Here is an 18,372-nt window from a genome sequence, read left to right as displayed (position 1 = left end):
CCTGTCCTTCTGTCCAGGTGGATTTTTAAAATGCGAGCCAATGTCTGGGTTTTTGCGTTGTCTCCACTTTTCCTGGGCATAAGTAGCTTGGAGGCTTGGGTCTAGGAGCAGCAGGCAAGGTGATTGGGTGCCAGGGGCTATGTGCTCTGCACATGAGCCCCGGCAAGTCTGTTTGTGTGTGTCAGCTGCATGGGCAGCAGGGCTGGGGGAAGGGAGCTGGGGGCTGGGAGTGAGGTACAACTGCAGGACTAAGGGGGCAGGGGCTGGGGGTTGGCAGTGAGGGGCACCGGCAGGGCTGGGGGGGGCACCCGAGGGGAAAACCAGGAGTAATGGCCACAAAATCCTGGAAGACTGTTTCAGGCTCAACATTAGGAAAAACTTCTTCACAGTCAGGGTGTCCAGACTGTGGAATAAGCTCCCTCCAGGGGTGGTGCAATTGGCTACCCTGGAAATCTTCAAGAGGAGACTGGACAGTCACCTTGTTGGGGTCACTTGACCCCTCTTTTCTTTCCTGCTTGATGCAGGGGGCTGGACCTAATGATCCCCCAAGGTCCCTTCCGGCCTTACAATCTATGAATCAATGAATCTATGATCCAGCTAGCAGAGAAGCCTCCTGTGGGTCCTAATGTTGGAGCACCACTGGCCTTTATCACCTACTGTAACAGCTGCTCAGCTTAAAGGAAAGCAGGGCCATGGAACAGGAGGCAGGAGGTGGGTGGGTGGGGCTATGAGCTGCAGGGTTAGGAGTGGGGAGAGGAGACTTGAAGCAGATTCAGAAAGTTGGTCTTCAACACCGACATTGGAACCCAGCCTTTGTTCCTGTTGTCCAGGGCTGGCAGAAGGCTTCCATTTCCACTACGTAAACATGTATCAGTAAAAAAGTATGGGCATCAGTAAGAAACGAAACGAAACGAAACCCAGCAGATTCAAATAATTAAAAAAAAAAAGTTCTTGGATTGGCAGAACCCGGCTCATGGCCTTTCCCATCACTGACAACGTTCTTATTGTCTTGGTAGTCCATCCATCCCCTTTATCACTGACTACAGTGGACATCCCATTTCTTGACCCTAGGAGGAAAAATTGCCCATGAGATATTCTGGGGGCTCACCCCCACGTGACTGGAAGACAGAACAACTGGGCCTACAGCACCTGGGAAAATGCACTCTTCGGCACACGTGATGTACAAAGAAAGTGAGAGAAATCTTCCAGGTTGCACTTGTGGTCCCTCTGGAGATGTAGGGTGGGCCTTTGACAGCCCCTGAGCTCAGAAAATTGAGTCTACCCATGGAGGGAAAGCAAGCCAGCTTTATTAATATGCACAAGCGATGATGGCAGCTAGTGAATGATGAACACGATCTACCTCTCGATATGCTTGTACTATTCAAACGGAGAAGAGCCTCCTTACAGAGCACTTGTACACGGCAAGGTCGCATCTCTCTGCATTAAATGCAAGGGACCAGCCGGGCAGAGAGGTGCACGAGGGAACCAAGGGGCATGAGGTACCCAACCTTTGTGACAGCTGTAGATGGGAACCTGCACAAAGGATTTCATAGGACCCCGGAATCCCATTTGATTCTCTTCCTGCAACGGGACTGGAGACGGGCAGAAAAGCAATGTCCGTGTGTTATCACGAGGCACCGGGTGGTTGTTATGTCCCAGGAAAGTCCTGCTGGGACAGTCTCACTCTGCTGCTCATGTAAGTGCTTTTCGAGAGGCTCTGCAGGGCCTGCTCTTTCGTGAGTCTACACCAGTCCTCCGGGAGACGGGCCGGGAGACACTTGTACACCCGAGCAAACTGCTCGTTGAACTCCTTGAAAACGAACTTCCAGTAATCGGAAGCGTGGATGCTGGGATCTGGTTGGATGCGCCAGGCCGGGTAGTATTGCTGGTACTCTTTGTACGGATGCAGTTGCCCGGCCGTGTCGGCATTTTGGAACCAATTGTTGGAGACAACAGAGGAGGAGCACACGTCAAACACCAGGACATTGGTCTCTTCACACCTGTAACTGTCCAATCCCTGAGGCCGATGGACGGATGCAAAGTGCTCTCCATGCTCTCTGCCCCCGGCCTCGCAGGGCACTTTGCAGAAGGGGCACTGCTCCCCGCAGCCGAACACACGCTTGAACATCTCATCCTGGGGCTTGACGGGAAGCCCGGAGAGCCTCGACTGTACCTCCACGTTCTTCCAGCCGGCCAAGACTTCTCTTTGCAGCAGAGGGACGAGATGTAGGAGGCGAGCCGAGAACTCGCCGGCGGTGGCAGTGGTTTGAAAGAGGATCACTTCCAAGCTGTCTCTAGGGATGACGAGATCCTGCCGCAGCTCTTCACAGAAGCGGCTGAGGAAGGTGGCGACCGGCTGAGTCTTCTCAGCCTCAGAGCATGCAAGGACCTTGCAAACCTTCTTGGTTATGGTGGACAAGACCTTCTCCTCCAAGCCTCCCAGACTCGCCTTCTCTGTGTAGTGAGTCACCAGTTGCCGCTGGATCCGGGATTTGACAAACTCCACGTGGCTTTGGATGTACTGCACATAGCCGTTGAAATCCTCCCGTTCCAGCAGCTCCTTCAGGACGGCGTACTGGAAGTGAATCCTGCTCTTGAACGTGCTAGACCCTCCCTTGGTCACCAAGTCATCCACGATTTCAACCCCAAGCCTCTTGCTCACATAGTCCTCCAGAGCCGGCTTCAGGCACCACTGGCAGAAATCCCAGGCCCAGTCTCGGCATTCATGTCTCCCCCAGTAACGGGCTTTGAACATGGAGAGATACTGAGGTTTCAGCCTCTCCAAGCGCTGAAGAGTGTCGTTTTCCCGAATAAAGTCTTCGTGCATCTTCTGGAACTTGGCAGCTGCCTCCCCCAAAATGTGCCGCTTGAGCTCGACTTCAAAGAGGGCGCTGGTCCTTCTCTGCTGGGAGGGACATTTCCGGAGGGGTTCGTTAACCATCCGCAGCAGCTCTCTGCAGTAGACTTCGTGGTACCCTGCTTTGGAGGCGGCCTTCTCCGCGGTGTAACGCTTGCAGTCTTCAATGAGGGATTGAGCCAGCGCTTCTGTGCGTTCCCAGCACGCCTGCGTGAACCGCTCGATGATGCCCCTGACGGCGGAGAGGTCCAGGTACTCCTTCCTCATTTGGAAAGGTAGCGCCGGGCGATCAGACAGGAGTCGGGCCTCTCCCAAGAGCTCCCGTGCGGTGCCCTCAAGGTGCTCAAGGTCTTTTCTCAGCTGGGTCTCCATTTCTTCCCGGATCTGACGTTTCTCCAGGTTATATTTCTCTAGAGGACTCAGAGGCAGCTCGGATAGTGTTTCTCTCCACGCACGTTCGAATTCTGCATCCAGCACGTCGCTGTCGAGCTGGTCTTCACTTGCCCGGCACTGCTCGAGAAGCCCGCTGACTTTCTTCCCGAGCTGTCTGTGACACTCTCCCAGGGCAACCTCCAGCCTGTGTCGGCCCTTGGCTACTTCAACGGCTTCTTGGCACTTGGCGAAGCAATCGTTCTCCAGCTCCTTCCCGAGGCCCTCGGCGCTCCTGAGAAAATCCTCCCGGTGCTTTTCCATCAGCTGAAGACTCGCTGCCTCGCGTTCAAAACAAAGCTCGATGCCCTCCACCAGCTTTCCCACCTCCTGCCTCACCCTCTCCTGCACCTCGTGCTGCAGCTGGATGGAGGCCCTTTTGTCCAGCGTCCCCGTGGGCTGGTTCTGGATGCTCGTCTCTGTCTCGGAGGCCCAGAAGAGCATCGCCTTGCGAAAGCCCCACTCCAGCTCGGTGTAGTCCATGGAGAGCTGGTTGTAGGCCTCCGCCAGCAACCTGTTCCTGAAGCTGAGGGTGATGTTCTCGTGTTTGGCCGCGCGCCACAGGCTCCTCATCCACTCCACGAACTGGGGGATGTCCTTGGCAGCTCTGTTTTCAGGCCTGGTTTTCTGCAGGGCCTCAAACAAAGACGCCCTCAGCTCCTCCACGCTCTTGCTGTACGCCGGGTTCACGGGAGCCACGGGGGGCGCGCCGTGCCACAGCCCCGGGAGGCACCACGTGTGGTTCTCTGCATCGTAGCGCATCACGTCGGAAAGCTTCGTGGCTTTCCCTTTCTCCGTCCTGGCTGTGGCTTGGGCCACGTCTTTCAGCTGCTCCAGGAGGGCCATGTTTGGGGGGCGGGACGACCCGTCACTGAAGTCGTGCTGAACCAGCTGGCAGAAGGGCTTGACCCCAATTTCCCCCGTCCTGAGGGCTGCGTGGGCCACAACTTGGAGGACGTCCTTCGTCTCCGTGGTGTTCTCCATGACCATGTTCACCATTACGATGTCACTCAAGCCAATGACCACGGTGGCCAGCTCGTTGTCATGTGGGATGGCCCACTGAGGGCCTTTCAAGCCTTTGGTGTCTATGACCAGGAGGAAATCACAGCCCAGCTGCTCCTGGGAGGTGCCCGCCACCTTACGGAGTGACATGAAGGCCCCTGGCGTGCCTCGGCCGCTGCCCGTGGCAAACTGCAGCCCGAACATGGCGTTGAGTAGGGTGGACTTCCCCGTGCTCTGGGCTCCCACCACCGTCACCACCAGCAGCCGGGACCTGCCCTCCACCCTGGCGTGGAGCTGAGTCAGCAGATCGGTCACCCACTGCACCGGGATGTTGGCGGCGTCTCCGTCGATCAGCTCCACGGGGAAGCCTTCCAGCATCAGCTCGGCCGCGATGCCCGGGAGGGGCCTGAACTTCCTTTGGTGCTCCTGGATGTTTCCCTCCTTCAGCATGGAGCACTCGGCCTCGTAGAGCTGCCCCAGCTCCCGCATGAAATGCTCCACCCCCAGGGAAGCGGCGGAGACCAATTCATCCGCCTCCTGGAGCCGACGTGGGTCTAATCTGTTGGGCTTCTCCTTGTCTTGGGGGCGCTGCCTGGAGAGATCCCCCCACATGACGTGATCCAGCTGGAGCGCGAGCCATTTCAGGAAGTAGCGTTTCTCCACCGGGGCGAGCTGTCTCAAGGCCGCGATGAATTTAGTCACGCCAGGCGGGACCCCACACGTATGTTGCTGGCCCCGTAGATGCAGCCACCTGGCTGTCAGCTGAGATTGGTATTGCTCTGGGGCGGCGTCCCCTTGGCTTCTCATCTGGCACCGCTCCTTCTCCACTCTCGCCAGCTCTTTCCACAGGTCCCCTTGGAGTCTCAGCATGTCTCGCTTGTACTTTGCCACGTCTTTGATTTCCCTGGTGATGTCTCCGGCCCGCGTCTTTCCTTTCTGACATGCCTCATGGTCCTCATCCACCTTCATCTCGAGGCCGCGGGCCACGTCAGCCATGTCCGAGAGCCTCCCTTTCCTTTCAGCCCCCGTCATTGTGTCCCTCAGGCTTCTCCGTAGCTTCTCCACGAAATGCGCATGGTGGGTATCTTGCCCCCTCACCAGCACTTGCGATTGTGTGAGTTTCAGGGCAGGGGTTAGGTTCTTCAGCGAGTCCACCATTTCATTGGTCGCCCCGTCCTGGTGGGTGAGGATGAAGTAGTAGGTGGTGGTGGACGCCTGCAGAGAGGAGAGAAGCTCGTAGTCTGATTGCTGCACACCATCAGTCAGGATGAAGACAGCTGACGAGACCTGTGTTAAGAAGGTGAATTCCTGCCAGTGTGACTTGATGTCCCCACGCAGGTTGGTCACGGCCAGGGGCTCTGGGAAGAGGTCAGAGCTCTTCTTGCCTGAAGGGAAGTACCACGAGATCTCCACCAGCCCGTTGGCCAATTTCCGGGGGACGTTGCCAGCCTCCATGTCCCGGTGGACAAAGAAGTTATGGGGCTGTTGGAGGGGGCTGAGGATTTCATTGAGGAGCCTGGACTTGGAGACACTACAGCGTCCCAGCCGCACGAAGGAGAAGGTGGGCATCAGGGTGAGCACCAGGCTCTCCTCTCTGGGCCCCCGGCTCTTGGCCTTGGTGTGTGGCATCCACGTTGTCGCAATGCCCCTCATGGCCCACAGCAAGAGGGTGCATTGGGAGGCCTTGAGGGAGGGCAGAAGCAAGGGGAGGGCAAACTGGCACATGGCCATTCTGGCCAGGATTTCCTGCTGGAGGAAAGGATCGGAGCAGGAGAGGACAGCACAGATCAGGTCCAGGGGGTGGAGAGTCTCCCCGGTGTCCATCTCGCCCTTGTCATCTCCTCCCTTAGCCTTTTGCCCCAAACCCATATTTCTGGCGGTCCCGTCCAGGCCCAGCACCTTCCTCAGGAAATGCCACGGGAAATCTGCTAATGACCGGGGCGTCTGGTGTCTTGTGATGATCTCCAAGACGTGGCTCAGCTTGAGTTTATCATCCACGTACCTTATCAGGTGTAGCCTTGAGAGGACTTCGCAAGGGGCTTGCCTTCTCTCTGCAAGGAGACATGAAAAAGAGCCAACCTACCACATAGTGCTTGAAAATGCGTAACAACTTCCTCACTGCTTTCATTTGAATGCGTGGCTGGGCCCTAATAGCCTGTGCCATCGTGTGTTAGTTGGTGGGACAAGGTGGTGTGTTTCCACTGTTAAAAAGGCAAATCCCGCCATGATGGGCTTTTCTATGGAAGGGAGAGTGAAATGCTGAGGTGCTTGTGCATGTCACGGGGTTTAATCCTCATTAAATTAAATTGGTTTATAGCTATAATATGTTTAAAGGTTGAAATAGGTTTATTCTGTGGTGACATTTGTGCTGCACCACAGATACTTCCCTCTCAGCTGACATGGGCTAGAACTGCACCGTGTTTTCAGTGCAAGGGGGGATACAATGGAAATCATCATCCGAGACGCAAGAGGGGTGAAAGATTTTGAGGCAATACCTTTGCGAAAGGTCTCCTTCCAAGGACACTGACTCTTCCTTCCAAGGACTTCCTGCTTGGTCCCAGTAGAGTCTAGCCAAAAAAGGGGAGGCCAGAAAGCACGTTATCGATACATAAGAACTGCCATGGGCTGGGTCAGGCTGTGGGGCCATCTTGCCTGTGACTGGTACAAGTGTATATTTGTGCATATGTATATTAGTAGCTGGCACCAGATTGGCAGGTCTCCACCCTGGGACCACACAGGAGCCAGATCAATATTCCAGCGTGGCACGAGGACCCAGGCCACACATTATGCACATGACACAATTCATTAGGGGATCATGCAATAAATGTAGACAGCCGCACTTGCAGTGTAACTATCGGACCACAAAAATGGCCATCCAGCTACAAAAAGAGCCAAGTCAAAGGCCCAAAATAACACTACTGGATGTAACGACCTTGTACAAAGGGAGTGCTTGAAAATGGGTAACAACTTGGTGGCTGGTTGCTAAATTTGAATGCCCAGCGGGGCCCTGGGACCTGTATTTAGATTGTGCGCTGGCTCTGAAAACTTTTGAAGCCCTGTGAATGCTGACTGCAACCTACTTGTAGCATGTGCTAAGTGTAACGTGGGACAGGGACCTCTGTTGCCATTTGGATGTGCTGGGACATGTCTTGGTCGACACTCACACACATGCATCTCCGTCTCACACTTCAGACCACCCCCTTAGTACCTCTAAGGCTCCTCAGTCTCTTCTGCTGACTACCACACAGCTGACGCAAAGTGTTGAATCTCTCTTCTTTTTCCAGTGGTTGCAGATCCATCCTGTCATCACACCTAAGAAGGCCAGGAAGTCATTATTCCCTGCTAGCGTGCTACAAAAAAACTCAATCCCTCTGCTTCTCTCTGCCCAAACTCAGGTAGAGCACAGGCCAAGGCAGTGCTGGTTCCCTCCCAGCCCCCCTTACTAGCCTCGAAGGGAGAAACCAGCTTTTAGGGTTCATGTCTTTGGCCACATAGAGTTGTTCAGGAAGCTGATGCAAAGTGTTGAATCGCTCTTCTTCTGTTTCCAGTGGTTGCTGACGCATCCCCTCAACACGCCTAGGAAGGTCGGGAATTCATTATTCCCTGCTGGCGAGCTACAAAGCTCACAATCCCTCCATTTCTCTCTGCCCGAAATCAGGGCCAGCACAGGCCAAGGCAGTGCCAGGTTCCCTCCAAGCCCCTCTTACTATCCGTGAAGGGAGAGACCAGGTTTGAGGGTAGTGCCTTTGGCCACGTACAGACGTTTGGTGGCCACTATCCCAGAGGATAAAAACAAACAACAAACCCAAACCCTGGCGTTAAATGGCTCCTGGAAGAGTGAATGTCTGGACATGTTCTCATCTGAGAGAAGCCACAGCACGCTCCTCCAGCTTCCCAGTGTCCTTTGCTCCCACCACCTTCACCCAGGGGTCACTCACTGGACTCTACCACTACAGCTGACATATCCCCTTAATGATCCTCAGACATAGGCTGAACCCGAGCAGTCTGGCTCAGCCAGTCTGGGGTGCCCTGTGCACTGCTGCCATCTGTCTCCAGGCAGACTGGGGAGTCTGCAGACCACACTGATAACACATGTACATTGTTGGCCACCTTGTCCATTGTTGGCCAGGGTGGTCCTCTTGCTTTACCTTCAGGTGCAGGTATGACATCTTATGATTGTGTCAGGGCTGATGGGAGTTTTGCTAAGAGGTTAGACAATAGGCTGCTGAGGGCTGGTTTGGATTGGGGTGATCCTTCCTCTGGCAGGAGGTTGGACTAGGTGTGACCTCTGGATGTCCTTCCCAGCCTGAATTCTCTATGATCCTAACATGGTAGGTGTGGCAACTATCACATACCTCCTCAATTCACTTCCACTGCCCTGCAATAGAAAGACAGAGAGAAGAAGGGCTCAGTCCCCAGGTCGTGAAGCAATGGGGTCTCTCTTGCTGTGGTCCCACACGAAGGACTAGCTAAATAGTTGTTGGTAAGACTCATTGGGTTTGTTCATTCAGATCACAGGGAAGTTGAGCTGGAAGGGACCTCGTGAGGTTCCTTCTTGTCCAGCCCCCTGTTCAAGGGAAGATCATCCTTGACTAAATCCCAGGCAAGTGTCCATCCAACCTGCTCTTGGACACCTCCAGGGATGGGAATTCCCCACCCCTCTAGGCAGCCATTTCCTATGTTGGACAACCCTCCTCATCAGAAAATTCTTTCTTGCCTCCAGCCTCAGTTTTCCCTGCTGCGACTTGAGGCTGTTGCTCTTAGTCTTGTCCTCTCTGGCCATAAAGAAGACTTTATTTCCATATGTCATCACCCTTCAGGAGCTGGAAGACTGTTATCCTAATTCCCCTCCACCTCCTTTTCTCCAGACTAAACAGCCCTCATCCGTCCAGCAGAGGTGTCTCCCAGGTCCCTAAGCATCCCTGCTCTGGATTCTTTCCAATCTGTCCCCCTCCTTCTTGAAGTGCGGGGTCCAGAACTGGAGCCAGGACCCCAAGTCTGGCCTGTGCATCGTGTACAAGCACCCCCTGAAGCTGCATAGAGCCAAAGAATCACTTCCCTTGATTCACGAGTGCCTCTATTGTGAATACGACCCAGGATGCTGTTGGCTTTGTTGGTAACAAGAGGACACTGTCGGCTTATTATATCCTGCTTAGGGTTGACAGGTGTCCACAGTGGTGCAGGGTTAGATGACAGCATTGTATAAAAAGGGTTTTGGCTTTTCAGGGACTTGAGAACAGAGACGTAGGAGTGCTCTTGGAGGTCTATGTCCACTTGGGCATTTAACTGGTGCCCTTCAGCAAGACCAGTCACAGAGACACACTCCCCAACCCACAAAAACTACCCAAAAGCCCGTTGGGTGAAAAGCCAATAATTCATAGAGGACAGCAGACTGTCTTGGACGTTCCTTTGCTCCATGAAGACTCAGCTTGCAATTAGTGGTGTAAATGCAGACGATTGGTGGAGTGGATCGTGATGAAAAAGACTTGCGTCTTAATCATTCCCATTTCGCAGTAAGAAACCCTCAAAACCAAACCAGAATCTGCCTGCCCCCACATGAAAATCATCCCCCACCTTCCAGAAACCAGGCAATTTCCCAGTGTTAATCCATGTTGTTCCATTCTTCGTACTCGACAAGCCCATTAGGCATGAAATTCGCTCTCAATTTGTCAAAAGGACCTCTCGGAGGACCACCGTCTCCCCCTTCCCATTTCCCACAGAGCCTATTGGCAGAAATTATGCCATGCTTGGCAGATATGGGGTCTCTAACGACTCCCCCTCCCCGCTCCAAGAAATGGGACCTACCTGTTCATCCTGGATTTCCTCTTCAGTAGCTCCCGCAGCTGTGAGACTCTCTGGGTTTTCAGGATCTCCTCCTGTTAAGTGGTAAAAACCGAGGCAGAGTGTGAGAAACTACGGAAGGAGTGGTCACGATTAAACAAAGAGCAACTCAATGGCAGGCGAGATTCGATGTAGATAAGCATCAAATAATGCACCCGGGCATAACTAACCCACATTATTCCTGTGCTAGGATGGGCGCTATCTTAGCTGTGAGGGCACAGGACTAAGATCTAGGAGTCGCTATGGACAGGTCACTTAAAACATCAGCTCCATGCTGAAGACCTGTCGAAAAGACAAACACAATGTTAGGGAAATTGAGGACACAATAGGAAGTATCACCATGCAACATCCTAAGGCCAAAGGGTGTTCCCACCTTGAATTCTGTGCCCACCTCTGGGGCCTTGGATGTACCTTGAATTCTGTGACCAGGTTTGATCCCCACACCTCAAAAAGGATGTAGAGGACCTAGAAAAGGTCCAGAGAAGGGCCATAAGGATGATTCATGGTGTGAAGGGGCATTCACATGAGGGGAAGGGGGAAGTAGGATTTCCTCAAGCCCCACACAGCAACCAGCAAAGCTCAGAAGCCTGGGAAATGTCCACCGTAGTCCATGGGCATGGCTATGCCTAGATCACCCCTGTCCAGTGGCTGGCCAAGTTCATTTTGAACCCCGCCAGTGATGGAGAGTCCACAATTCCCCTTGGTTTACACCTAGCTATGTCTAGATCCTCCCAGAGCAGTGGCTCTCCAAGCTCTTCTTAGACACCTTCAGTGATGGGGAGTCCACAACTCTTCTAGACATAGGCCAGCCTACACCTAGATCATCCCTGATGGGTGGCTATCCAGCCTCTTCTTGAACCCTTCCAAGTGATGGACAGCTCCTCTAGATGTAGGCCTAGCTACCCCTACATCATCTTTGTTTGATGGCTATCCAGCCTCTTCTTGAACCCTTCCAGTGATGGAGAGTCCACAACTCCTCTAGATGTAGGCCTAGCTATGCCTAGATCATCCTTGACTGGTGCGTTTCCATGCTCTTCTTGAACCCGTCCCCTGGACATCTCATTCCATGTCTTCACTGCTCTGACAGTAAAGAAATGTTTCCTGAGATGCAAACTAAATCCACTTTGCTGGACCTTCAAGCCGCTGGTCCATGTCCTACTCTCTGCAGCAGACGCCTATCTCTGCCTCTTTGAATTGCCCTCCTCTGGCCAGCAATCTGGTAGCTACTAAATCTCTATCTCCATCATCTCCATCTCTATCTGTGTGTGTGAGAGAGACTAAAAAAGCCAGGCATGTTCACACCTAAGAGGGAACATGACAAAGATTTACACACCACCAAGAGGGGAAGAGAAAGTCAATACCAGGGGAAGTGTCTGTCTTCTCCAGTGCTGGGTCTTCCTGAATCTCTGTTTTCTCTTCAGGATTGATGCCAGCCTCCTCCTCCTGTTCTGTGCCCCGCTGAGAGTCTGACGCTTGTCCTTGCTCCAAGCCATCTCCCCCCTCCTGCCTTGGAGCTTGTGCAGTCGCTGATACTGCGCTCTGATTTACATCATCTGGAAAGGAAGTTGAGAGACAATACTATCATGCCCCAAGCCATTCGCGCTTGGCACTGAGTTGGGCCTGTTGGCCAAATCTGGCCTGCAGATGGACTGAGAACCACCCATACAGCCCAAGATGGGAAAAACATTGAGCACTGCTGATGTAGAGTATAACCCACCTTTTTTCTCCAGTGAAAAAGAAACTAGAAGCTTCCTTAATAAGTAACTAGAAGCTTCTTAAAACTCTAGAACTAGAGTTTTCCGTGCAAAGTTGAATCAAAGAAAAAAAAACTTTATGGAGCAGTGCAGTCATTTGCTAAATCCTGTATTATATATGGTCAAAAAATATACTATATGGTCAGACAAAATATGATACACAGTCAAAAATATTATATATGGTCAGAGAAGATATTATATGTAGTCGGATAAAATATTTCATGTGGTGCAAAAATTATATCTGGTCAGATGAAATATAATTTATGGTCAGACAAGATATGATATATGGTCAAAAATATTACATGTGGTCAGACAAAATATGATTCTATGATTCTATGATATATGGTCAGACAAAATATTTTATATGGCCAAAAAATATGTAAGGTCAGATGAAATATGATTTACGGTCAGACAAAAATATGATATATGGTCAAAAATATGATATATGGCCAAACAAAATATTATATATCATCAAAAAACATTACATAGGGCCAAAAAATTTCATGAAGCTTTATTGGTACGTGCATTAACTATCTGTATAATGAATTATACAGAAAACCAGAACAAGCAAGGGAAAAAAATCCAAAGATATTGTGTCAGGAGTCTTAGCTGTTAAGTGTACGCCTCCTTTTCAGATTCAGAGGACAGAATCAAGCCTTCATGAGCATCTGGACGAAGCCTCCAATGCTTCTTCGAAAGGGATGTCCACCCCTGAGTGCATTATTTCTCTGGAGTTAATATTGCAAGTTTCTAGCTAGAGTTTAAAAAAAGAGGAGTCTTCAAGGCTGTGAAATGGGCACAACACAACTAGCAGCAGCCAACAGACAGCAGCACGGCAGGAGGAAGGCTGGCTGGAGTAGTGGGACCAGGAAACACCATTGAAAAGGTACAAGAGGTGTTAACACCATGAAGAGATGAGCAGGAATTGGGTACATTGTGTTAAGCCCTGAAGTCAATGGATTCCCTCATTTCTGCCTGGATAGAAGTGCCCCTGTCGCTGCCGGGTGGTTGGCTCTAAACTTTGGAAGGATCAAGTGCACCAGTGTTGCCCCCGTGGATCTGCCCCCGACCCCATGTCCTCTGGGGGCTCTTACCTTCTCTCAGGGCCTGGCTGAGATCATCTGCATGTTTCCTCTTGTTTATAGCATTCAGCACGTCCACCGCGATCTCCACCCCGTAGCGTGTCCCAAAGTGGTCTGTCATCTCCTCCACCACCTCCAGGCGCTCTGCCTCCTCCAGAATCATCCAGGGGATGTGGTTGTAGCCCGGCTTGAGTTTGTAGTGCTTCAGTTTGTACTTGAACTTCTTCCAGTCCTCCTTCCCAAGGCCTTCCACGGCCTCCAGCAGATGGTCCTCCAGGGTCTTCTCCATCCTGGTTTTTCACCCAGTCCCCGAACAGTCAGCCGGGGCAGCATCCACAGAGTCGGGAGCCTGCTCCTCTTGCTGGATGAGACAGAAACAGTATCTTTGGGAGCTCCTTTTCCATTCACAGCCCCCTTCCTCGGCTATAGCTCCATCCCAGGGCTGGAGAGCGCCATCCAGCACCACCCTATCCAGCTCGTCCTACTCTCCTCAATAGAGAGGCCGAGAGTCTGCACTGAAAACTGCTCAGCTCCACTCCTGTCAACAGGAATCCTTCCAGTCTTAAGTTGGACTCTGCCCGCAGGTTCCCCGTCCTCGGGACACACCCCAGAGCGACTGAAAGCTGGTGAATTAACCCCACGGAGCAGCTCCCAGGTCCTAACTTCTGGCCTTTCTACCTCCCCCTGCCACCAGCAGCTGATATCTCAGAGAGCTTTCCTCACTGAACGTACAGCGCAGCGCACCTTGGCCACAGCACATTGCAGAGGCGGAAGGACAGTGCTTGTTGGCAAAAGAGACCCTGCCCAGCCAGAAGAATCAGACCAGACACGCCCATTTGAGGCTGCTGACACAGCTCATCTCCAAGCGGTTACGTCAAAAATACAGGGATAGACAGCAGAGGGAAGCTGTTGGGTCTCCCTCCCGTCTCCTGCTTGACGAATCACACCATTAACTGCTGAACTGGACCATAAATTAAGACTGGCCACACATGCAAAATAATTGCCATGCCATGAGCTGGTGTCTAGCTCAAGACACGGAGACTGGCCAGATGTTCTGAGTCATAAAAATGGCCGTCCAGCCACAAAGCGAGTCCTTGAAGCCCAGCCATTCCAAGTCAGAAAAATGGCCGTGCAGCTACAAAGTGAGTCCTCGAAACCCAGCTCTGACCCAGTTCACTCTCCCCTTTCAGTATCCATTCTCAGCCCCTATGTGATGCAGGAGACTGGGCAAGATGGGCCTGTCGTCTGACGTGGAAAAATGGTGACTCTTCCTTTCTTAAATTCATGCATTTGGTGATTCTTTGGCCCAACGTGGTCCCTAGCCAGGGATGCCAAGAGGGGTGGGGGAAGGACTGGCCTGAGCTGACCTCAAAAAACAGACTGGCTCCAAAACAATGCTGTGAAGGTCATTGCAGGCGCTCGCTATCTCTGTCGTGCAGCGCTGCATGGGGGACGGCAGGCAGGGCAGCACTGACGGGTTCTGGGACGTCGATGAATGCAGACTCAGGAGGCCTTGAGCTGCTCCCTGGCCTCGCTACAGACTTCCCGCGTGACCTTGAGCGCATCACCTAACTTAGGCAGTGTCGCTTCCCCATGCGTACCTGTGTCGACCCCCGTGTCATCTGGTACGGCCGGTCCAGCGTCTCGAACTGGTCCATGGAAAGAGGGAAAAAAGAGCAGTCAGGCCGGGTCTCGTTTGATTTCTCTCGCTCCTGCTGCGCTCGCTAGCCCCCCCTGAAAACGCTTGGTAGCAATACCGCTGCCTTTGCTGCCCACCCTCCGTTCCCTACCAGAAGAGCTCTGCCAGCTCCTCTCTGCACCTTTGTGTGCGTGTCCAGGGTGGCGGGGCTGGCAGCGCCGGGGTCAGGAAGTATTGCTCGACCCCCGCAATTAATACTGGGACGTGGCACCTGAGCAATGAAGTGTGGCACTTGGCATTGCTGGGAGCAGACCCCAGCTACCCATTGCATCGTAGGGCTGAGAGCCGCAGGTTGCATGGAGGGGAACTAATCCTGCACGACCCGCCAGCCTGCGCAGAGGGGAGGCAGCGCAGGTATCCCTCATTTCAGGTCCTCTCTTTTCCAAAGACCCAGCCTTTATGTCAGGACTTCAGGTGAGGGACAATTCATCGTACCCCCGCCCGGGTACGTTGTTCCTGCGGTTAATAACCCGGTGTGTAAGAAGAAAATAGGGGCACCGTATTCCTCGAATGAATCTGTGCAGCTGCATCTTGCAGTCCCTGCGTTCTCGGGAAGATTTAAGAGCCTTTACCCATTAGAAACGTTCTGTACATAGAGGTGCTGTTGCCCACGCTCCGATTGCTGTCAGCATTGAGATTAGGAAAAGGCGCTCAGCCCTACGCCTATTGAGGCCAGGGGAAAAAGACCCCTCGACTTCGGGGATAGCAAGTTTGGAGCAACCGGACTGGGGAACAGACTGCGCCGCACGGCTAGAGGCAACCTCTGCGTGGAGATGACGGAAAAGATAGCAGAAGCGAATGAAAGCGAGGAGCCTGCGAAAGGCAAGGGGTCAGCTGGGGGAGCCAAGAGACCTTTTGCGGGACAACGTCCCGGGGTTGTTACCCGAGGCCTTACCACAGCTGTGTCTAACCAGTCTTCTCTGTCCCAGGCCGGCCACGCGTCCGCAGACATCCCTGTAAACCAAGGCACATGCACACTCAGCTCACCTGGGACTCGTTTCCACGTTCGTGACTGATGTTTCTGGTGTTGTTTTAGCATCGCTGCAAAGCAGCGTCCTGCAAGGTTTTGTGCCCACGGGCCTGTCTCGGCCGCTTGTGCCCCAGCAGGGAGGGGTGCGGTGAGGTGTCTGCTTCTGCGCACGCTGCCTTCCCCGCCTGATGCCACGTCCCCCCCGGCGGTGCGGTGCTGCTTGGATCCAGGCAGCTCTCGCTCCCGGCTGAGCCCCCGATGCACACACGCCACCTGATTTCCATTGCAGGGGAGGGCCAGCTTGTGCAGAGCTCATGCTGCGGCGATCCCTGGTGCCGTACTGAAGCACACAGCCATGGCCAGTGCTTAGGAGGACCCAGTGCACGCTCTCTTCCTTTTCTGGAGCAGGTTTGTCTCTGTTCTCATGTGTTTTGGCGCTACCTCTGGGCCATGCGTGTACACTGCCTAGTGCCTGGAAGCACGGGCCCCGCTGTGCTGTCCTAACAGCGATGCGCACGTGGAGGATGCCGTATGCACGAGCTGGTTCTTCCGCACCCACAGATCAGGTACAACTTCAGATTCGTCGTGCAGGCTGTTAGTGGGGACGTTTGTGCAGCGAACTGCCAGAGAGAAGGAAAGCCGTGGGGAAGGTGTGACGAGCTTCCCTTTCAAACACGACTCCCTTTGCCAGAAAAAGTCTGTGCTGGACAAATCCCCCACACGGGTAGCATAACTATCCTCTGGACTACTGTATTTGGAGACGGTCTTTCACCAGCCAAATGATCGCTGAGATGAAAGGAATGAAAGAAGTGATAGACAATTGTAAAGACATTAAGGGAAATAAATGAAACCCTAACAGAAATGCAAATTGCATACGTTCAAGCGGTGTCTGTGCTTCCAGTGATGCTGACAGTCCTCCAACAGCCACACTAAAAACTAAAGGAAAGGGTCATTTGGGTTTAGAGACGAGCAGGAGTAAAGGGCCGTAACATTAGCATTTCAATAGTATTTTTCATCTTTGTTTCTTGTTCTCCGCACTGACAACGTGCTCAGCACAAAGACGTGCTTTCGAAACAGGAGGCGAGGGCACTGTCCTGCTGAACTGCGACACGGCTGGAAAGGTACCTGGGACTCTGCCACTGCTCTGCTGGACGGCCTTGGGTGACGCACTTCATCTCGCAGGTCTCGTAGGCCCCGTCCAATGTACTGTTCACCTGTGAAACCGCATTGCTTCGCCCTTCCACGGTTTGGGATTGTGATTCTCAGCGGTGGAATAGGACCGCCCTTTGAATTTAGCTTCACATTTGGTGGCTGAAATGGCGACATAACACCTGGGTTTCTTCTTTGCATTGGGAACCAGGATAACACCTTGGACCACCTCATATCCCCACTTACCTCCCTGTTTTGGCTGCCAAGGGAGCATGCTTGGAGAGGAGAGATGGGGAGAGGTCTAAGCAAGGCCTGGATTATGACCAAGTGGTTAGAGCACGGTGCTGGGAAAAGCCGAAGCAGGTTCAAGCTGTTTGTGGGTCGGCAGGACTTCAGACCCATGTCTGCTGCTTCCCGGGCAAGGGGGCACACCAGTTAATGTCCCTCTGGTAAGCAGGGGCAGACCGTCCTCGGGCTTGCTCCCTGTCGCAGCTGTATCGCAGTCAGAAGCAGAGAAACCCCAGGTGTGGCCGGCCTGTCGGCCCAGCGCTGCCCCAGGGACAGCGCCGCTAGGGATGCCCGTGTGTGCCGGGACAGATGCACCCAGCAAGGTCTCCCCTCCCGACAGCGGGAAACATTCACTGCTGCAGATTAAACAGCTGGAAGCTGGTGAAAATATTGGAGGGGCCAAGACCAGGCCCCCAGCTGCACAGAGGATTTTCTCCCAGTGCAGTCTGGATGTGCAGCAGGTGCAGCTGGGAGAGATGCCCTTGCTCTACTGCCCCTCTGCTGAACACGTCCTCCCACCGGCTGTGGCTGTGGAGCGTGATCTGGGCACGGGGAGGGAGCGCACAGATGGTGGCAGAGTAAATGAGCCGTGTAGGAAGCGCAGAGTCCCTGACACCGTCTGGTCCCGCTGTTGCACCAGTGAAACGCTCTGGTTACAAGCAAGCAGAGAGCGGGGCAGAGCCCTGCGCACCTTCGTACCGAACCCCGTCTAACGCAGGGACCGCTCTGTCCAGAGACCCCAGACGATCCCCCTCCACCACGGCTCCCACTCTCGCTGCGCTGCCAGGAAAAGTCACCTTGATGGTTCAGTGTCCGTGATTGAACCCAATGGGCTCCACAAATACGGAGAGGATTCGACTGGAGCGGTCTCCTCGATCTGCTGCAGCTCTTCCTCCTCCCACTGCTGTTCTGATTCAAGGTTGTCTTCTACCCTCTCCTCTCCCTCCTCATCCTCAGTGCAGCGAGCTGCCAGTTGTGCAAGGAGGTCCACCTTGGGCTGAAGAGCTCAGCATGGCTAACTCCTCTGTCCCTGTTGGGGTCCTGTCTGCACTTGTACCCGGGATTGCCTCTTCATCGCGCCATGACTTAGACTCTGCACTAATAGACACGTGGGAAAGAGCCTCGTTGGCAATCCTGTTGGGTCCATCGTGCTTTGGCTCGGTCGGTCGCTCACCACCCGTGAAAGGGGGCGATCGGAGAGTTCCTCAATTATGACCGTAACCGCGTCTTGCGGAAGATGTGCATCGAAACCTGTTACGTCATCGTACAGGTCTTGCTCGGATCCAGATGGTTGTGACATA

The 18,372-nt window shown here is 53.4% G+C and overlaps 1 protein-coding gene across 3 annotated transcripts; it reads right to left on the bottom strand.

Annotated features, from left to right (window-relative positions):
• Window positions 1-1,289: 1,289 nt before the first annotated feature.
• Window positions 1,290-17,940, bottom strand: LOC102563300 (up-regulator of cell proliferation). 3 transcript variants are annotated; one of them, XM_059731400.1, is made up of 9 exons: window positions 15,652-17,940; window positions 14,567-14,614; window positions 12,978-13,326; window positions 11,491-11,682; window positions 10,094-10,164; window positions 8,644-8,666; window positions 7,497-7,600; window positions 6,784-6,855; window positions 1,290-6,339 (listed from the first exon to the last, which is right to left on the bottom strand). In XM_059731400.1, exons 3-9 carry the CDS (start codon window positions 13,252-13,254, stop codon window positions 1,649-1,651), a joined length of 5,430 nt encoding a protein of 1,809 aa, XP_059587383.1. In that variant the 5' UTR covers window positions 13,255-13,326; window positions 14,567-14,614; window positions 15,652-17,940; the 3' UTR covers window positions 1,290-1,648. The 3 variants fall into 3 exon arrangements, with proteins under 3 accessions (XP_059587383.1, XP_019346818.1, XP_006275586.1); XM_019491273.2 differs by lacking the exons at window positions 14,567-14,614; window positions 15,652-17,940 and having other exon boundaries at window positions 12,978-13,974; XM_006275524.4 differs by lacking the exons at window positions 8,644-8,666; window positions 10,094-10,164; window positions 11,491-11,682; ... (1 more) ...; window positions 14,567-14,614; window positions 15,652-17,940 and adding an exon at window positions 7,732-8,589.
• Window positions 17,941-18,372: the final 432 nt, after the last annotated feature.

The sequence above is a fragment of the Alligator mississippiensis genome, chromosome 7 (genome assembly GCF_030867095.1).
Source record: "Alligator mississippiensis isolate rAllMis1 chromosome 7, rAllMis1, whole genome shotgun sequence".
Lineage (NCBI taxonomy): Eukaryota > Metazoa > Chordata > Crocodylia > Alligatoridae > Alligator > Alligator mississippiensis.
The sequence above is the reverse complement of the archived record's forward strand: the minus strand, read 5'-3'. Positions and strand labels throughout refer to the sequence as shown.

Coding starts and splice junctions, on each gene's coding strand:
- LOC102563300 (XM_059731400.1), bottom strand. CDS start 13,254: ATGGAGAAGACCCTGGAGGACCATCTGCTGGAGGCCGTGGAAGGCCTT. Junction 10,165..11,490: donor GAAGACAGACACTTCCCCTG/GTATTGACTTTC, acceptor ACCACTTAACAG/GAGGAGATCCTGAAAACCCA. Junction 6,340..6,783: donor GAAGGAGACCTTTCGCAAAG/GTATTGCCTCAA, acceptor GTCTCCTTGCAG/AGAGAAGGCAAGCCCCTTGC.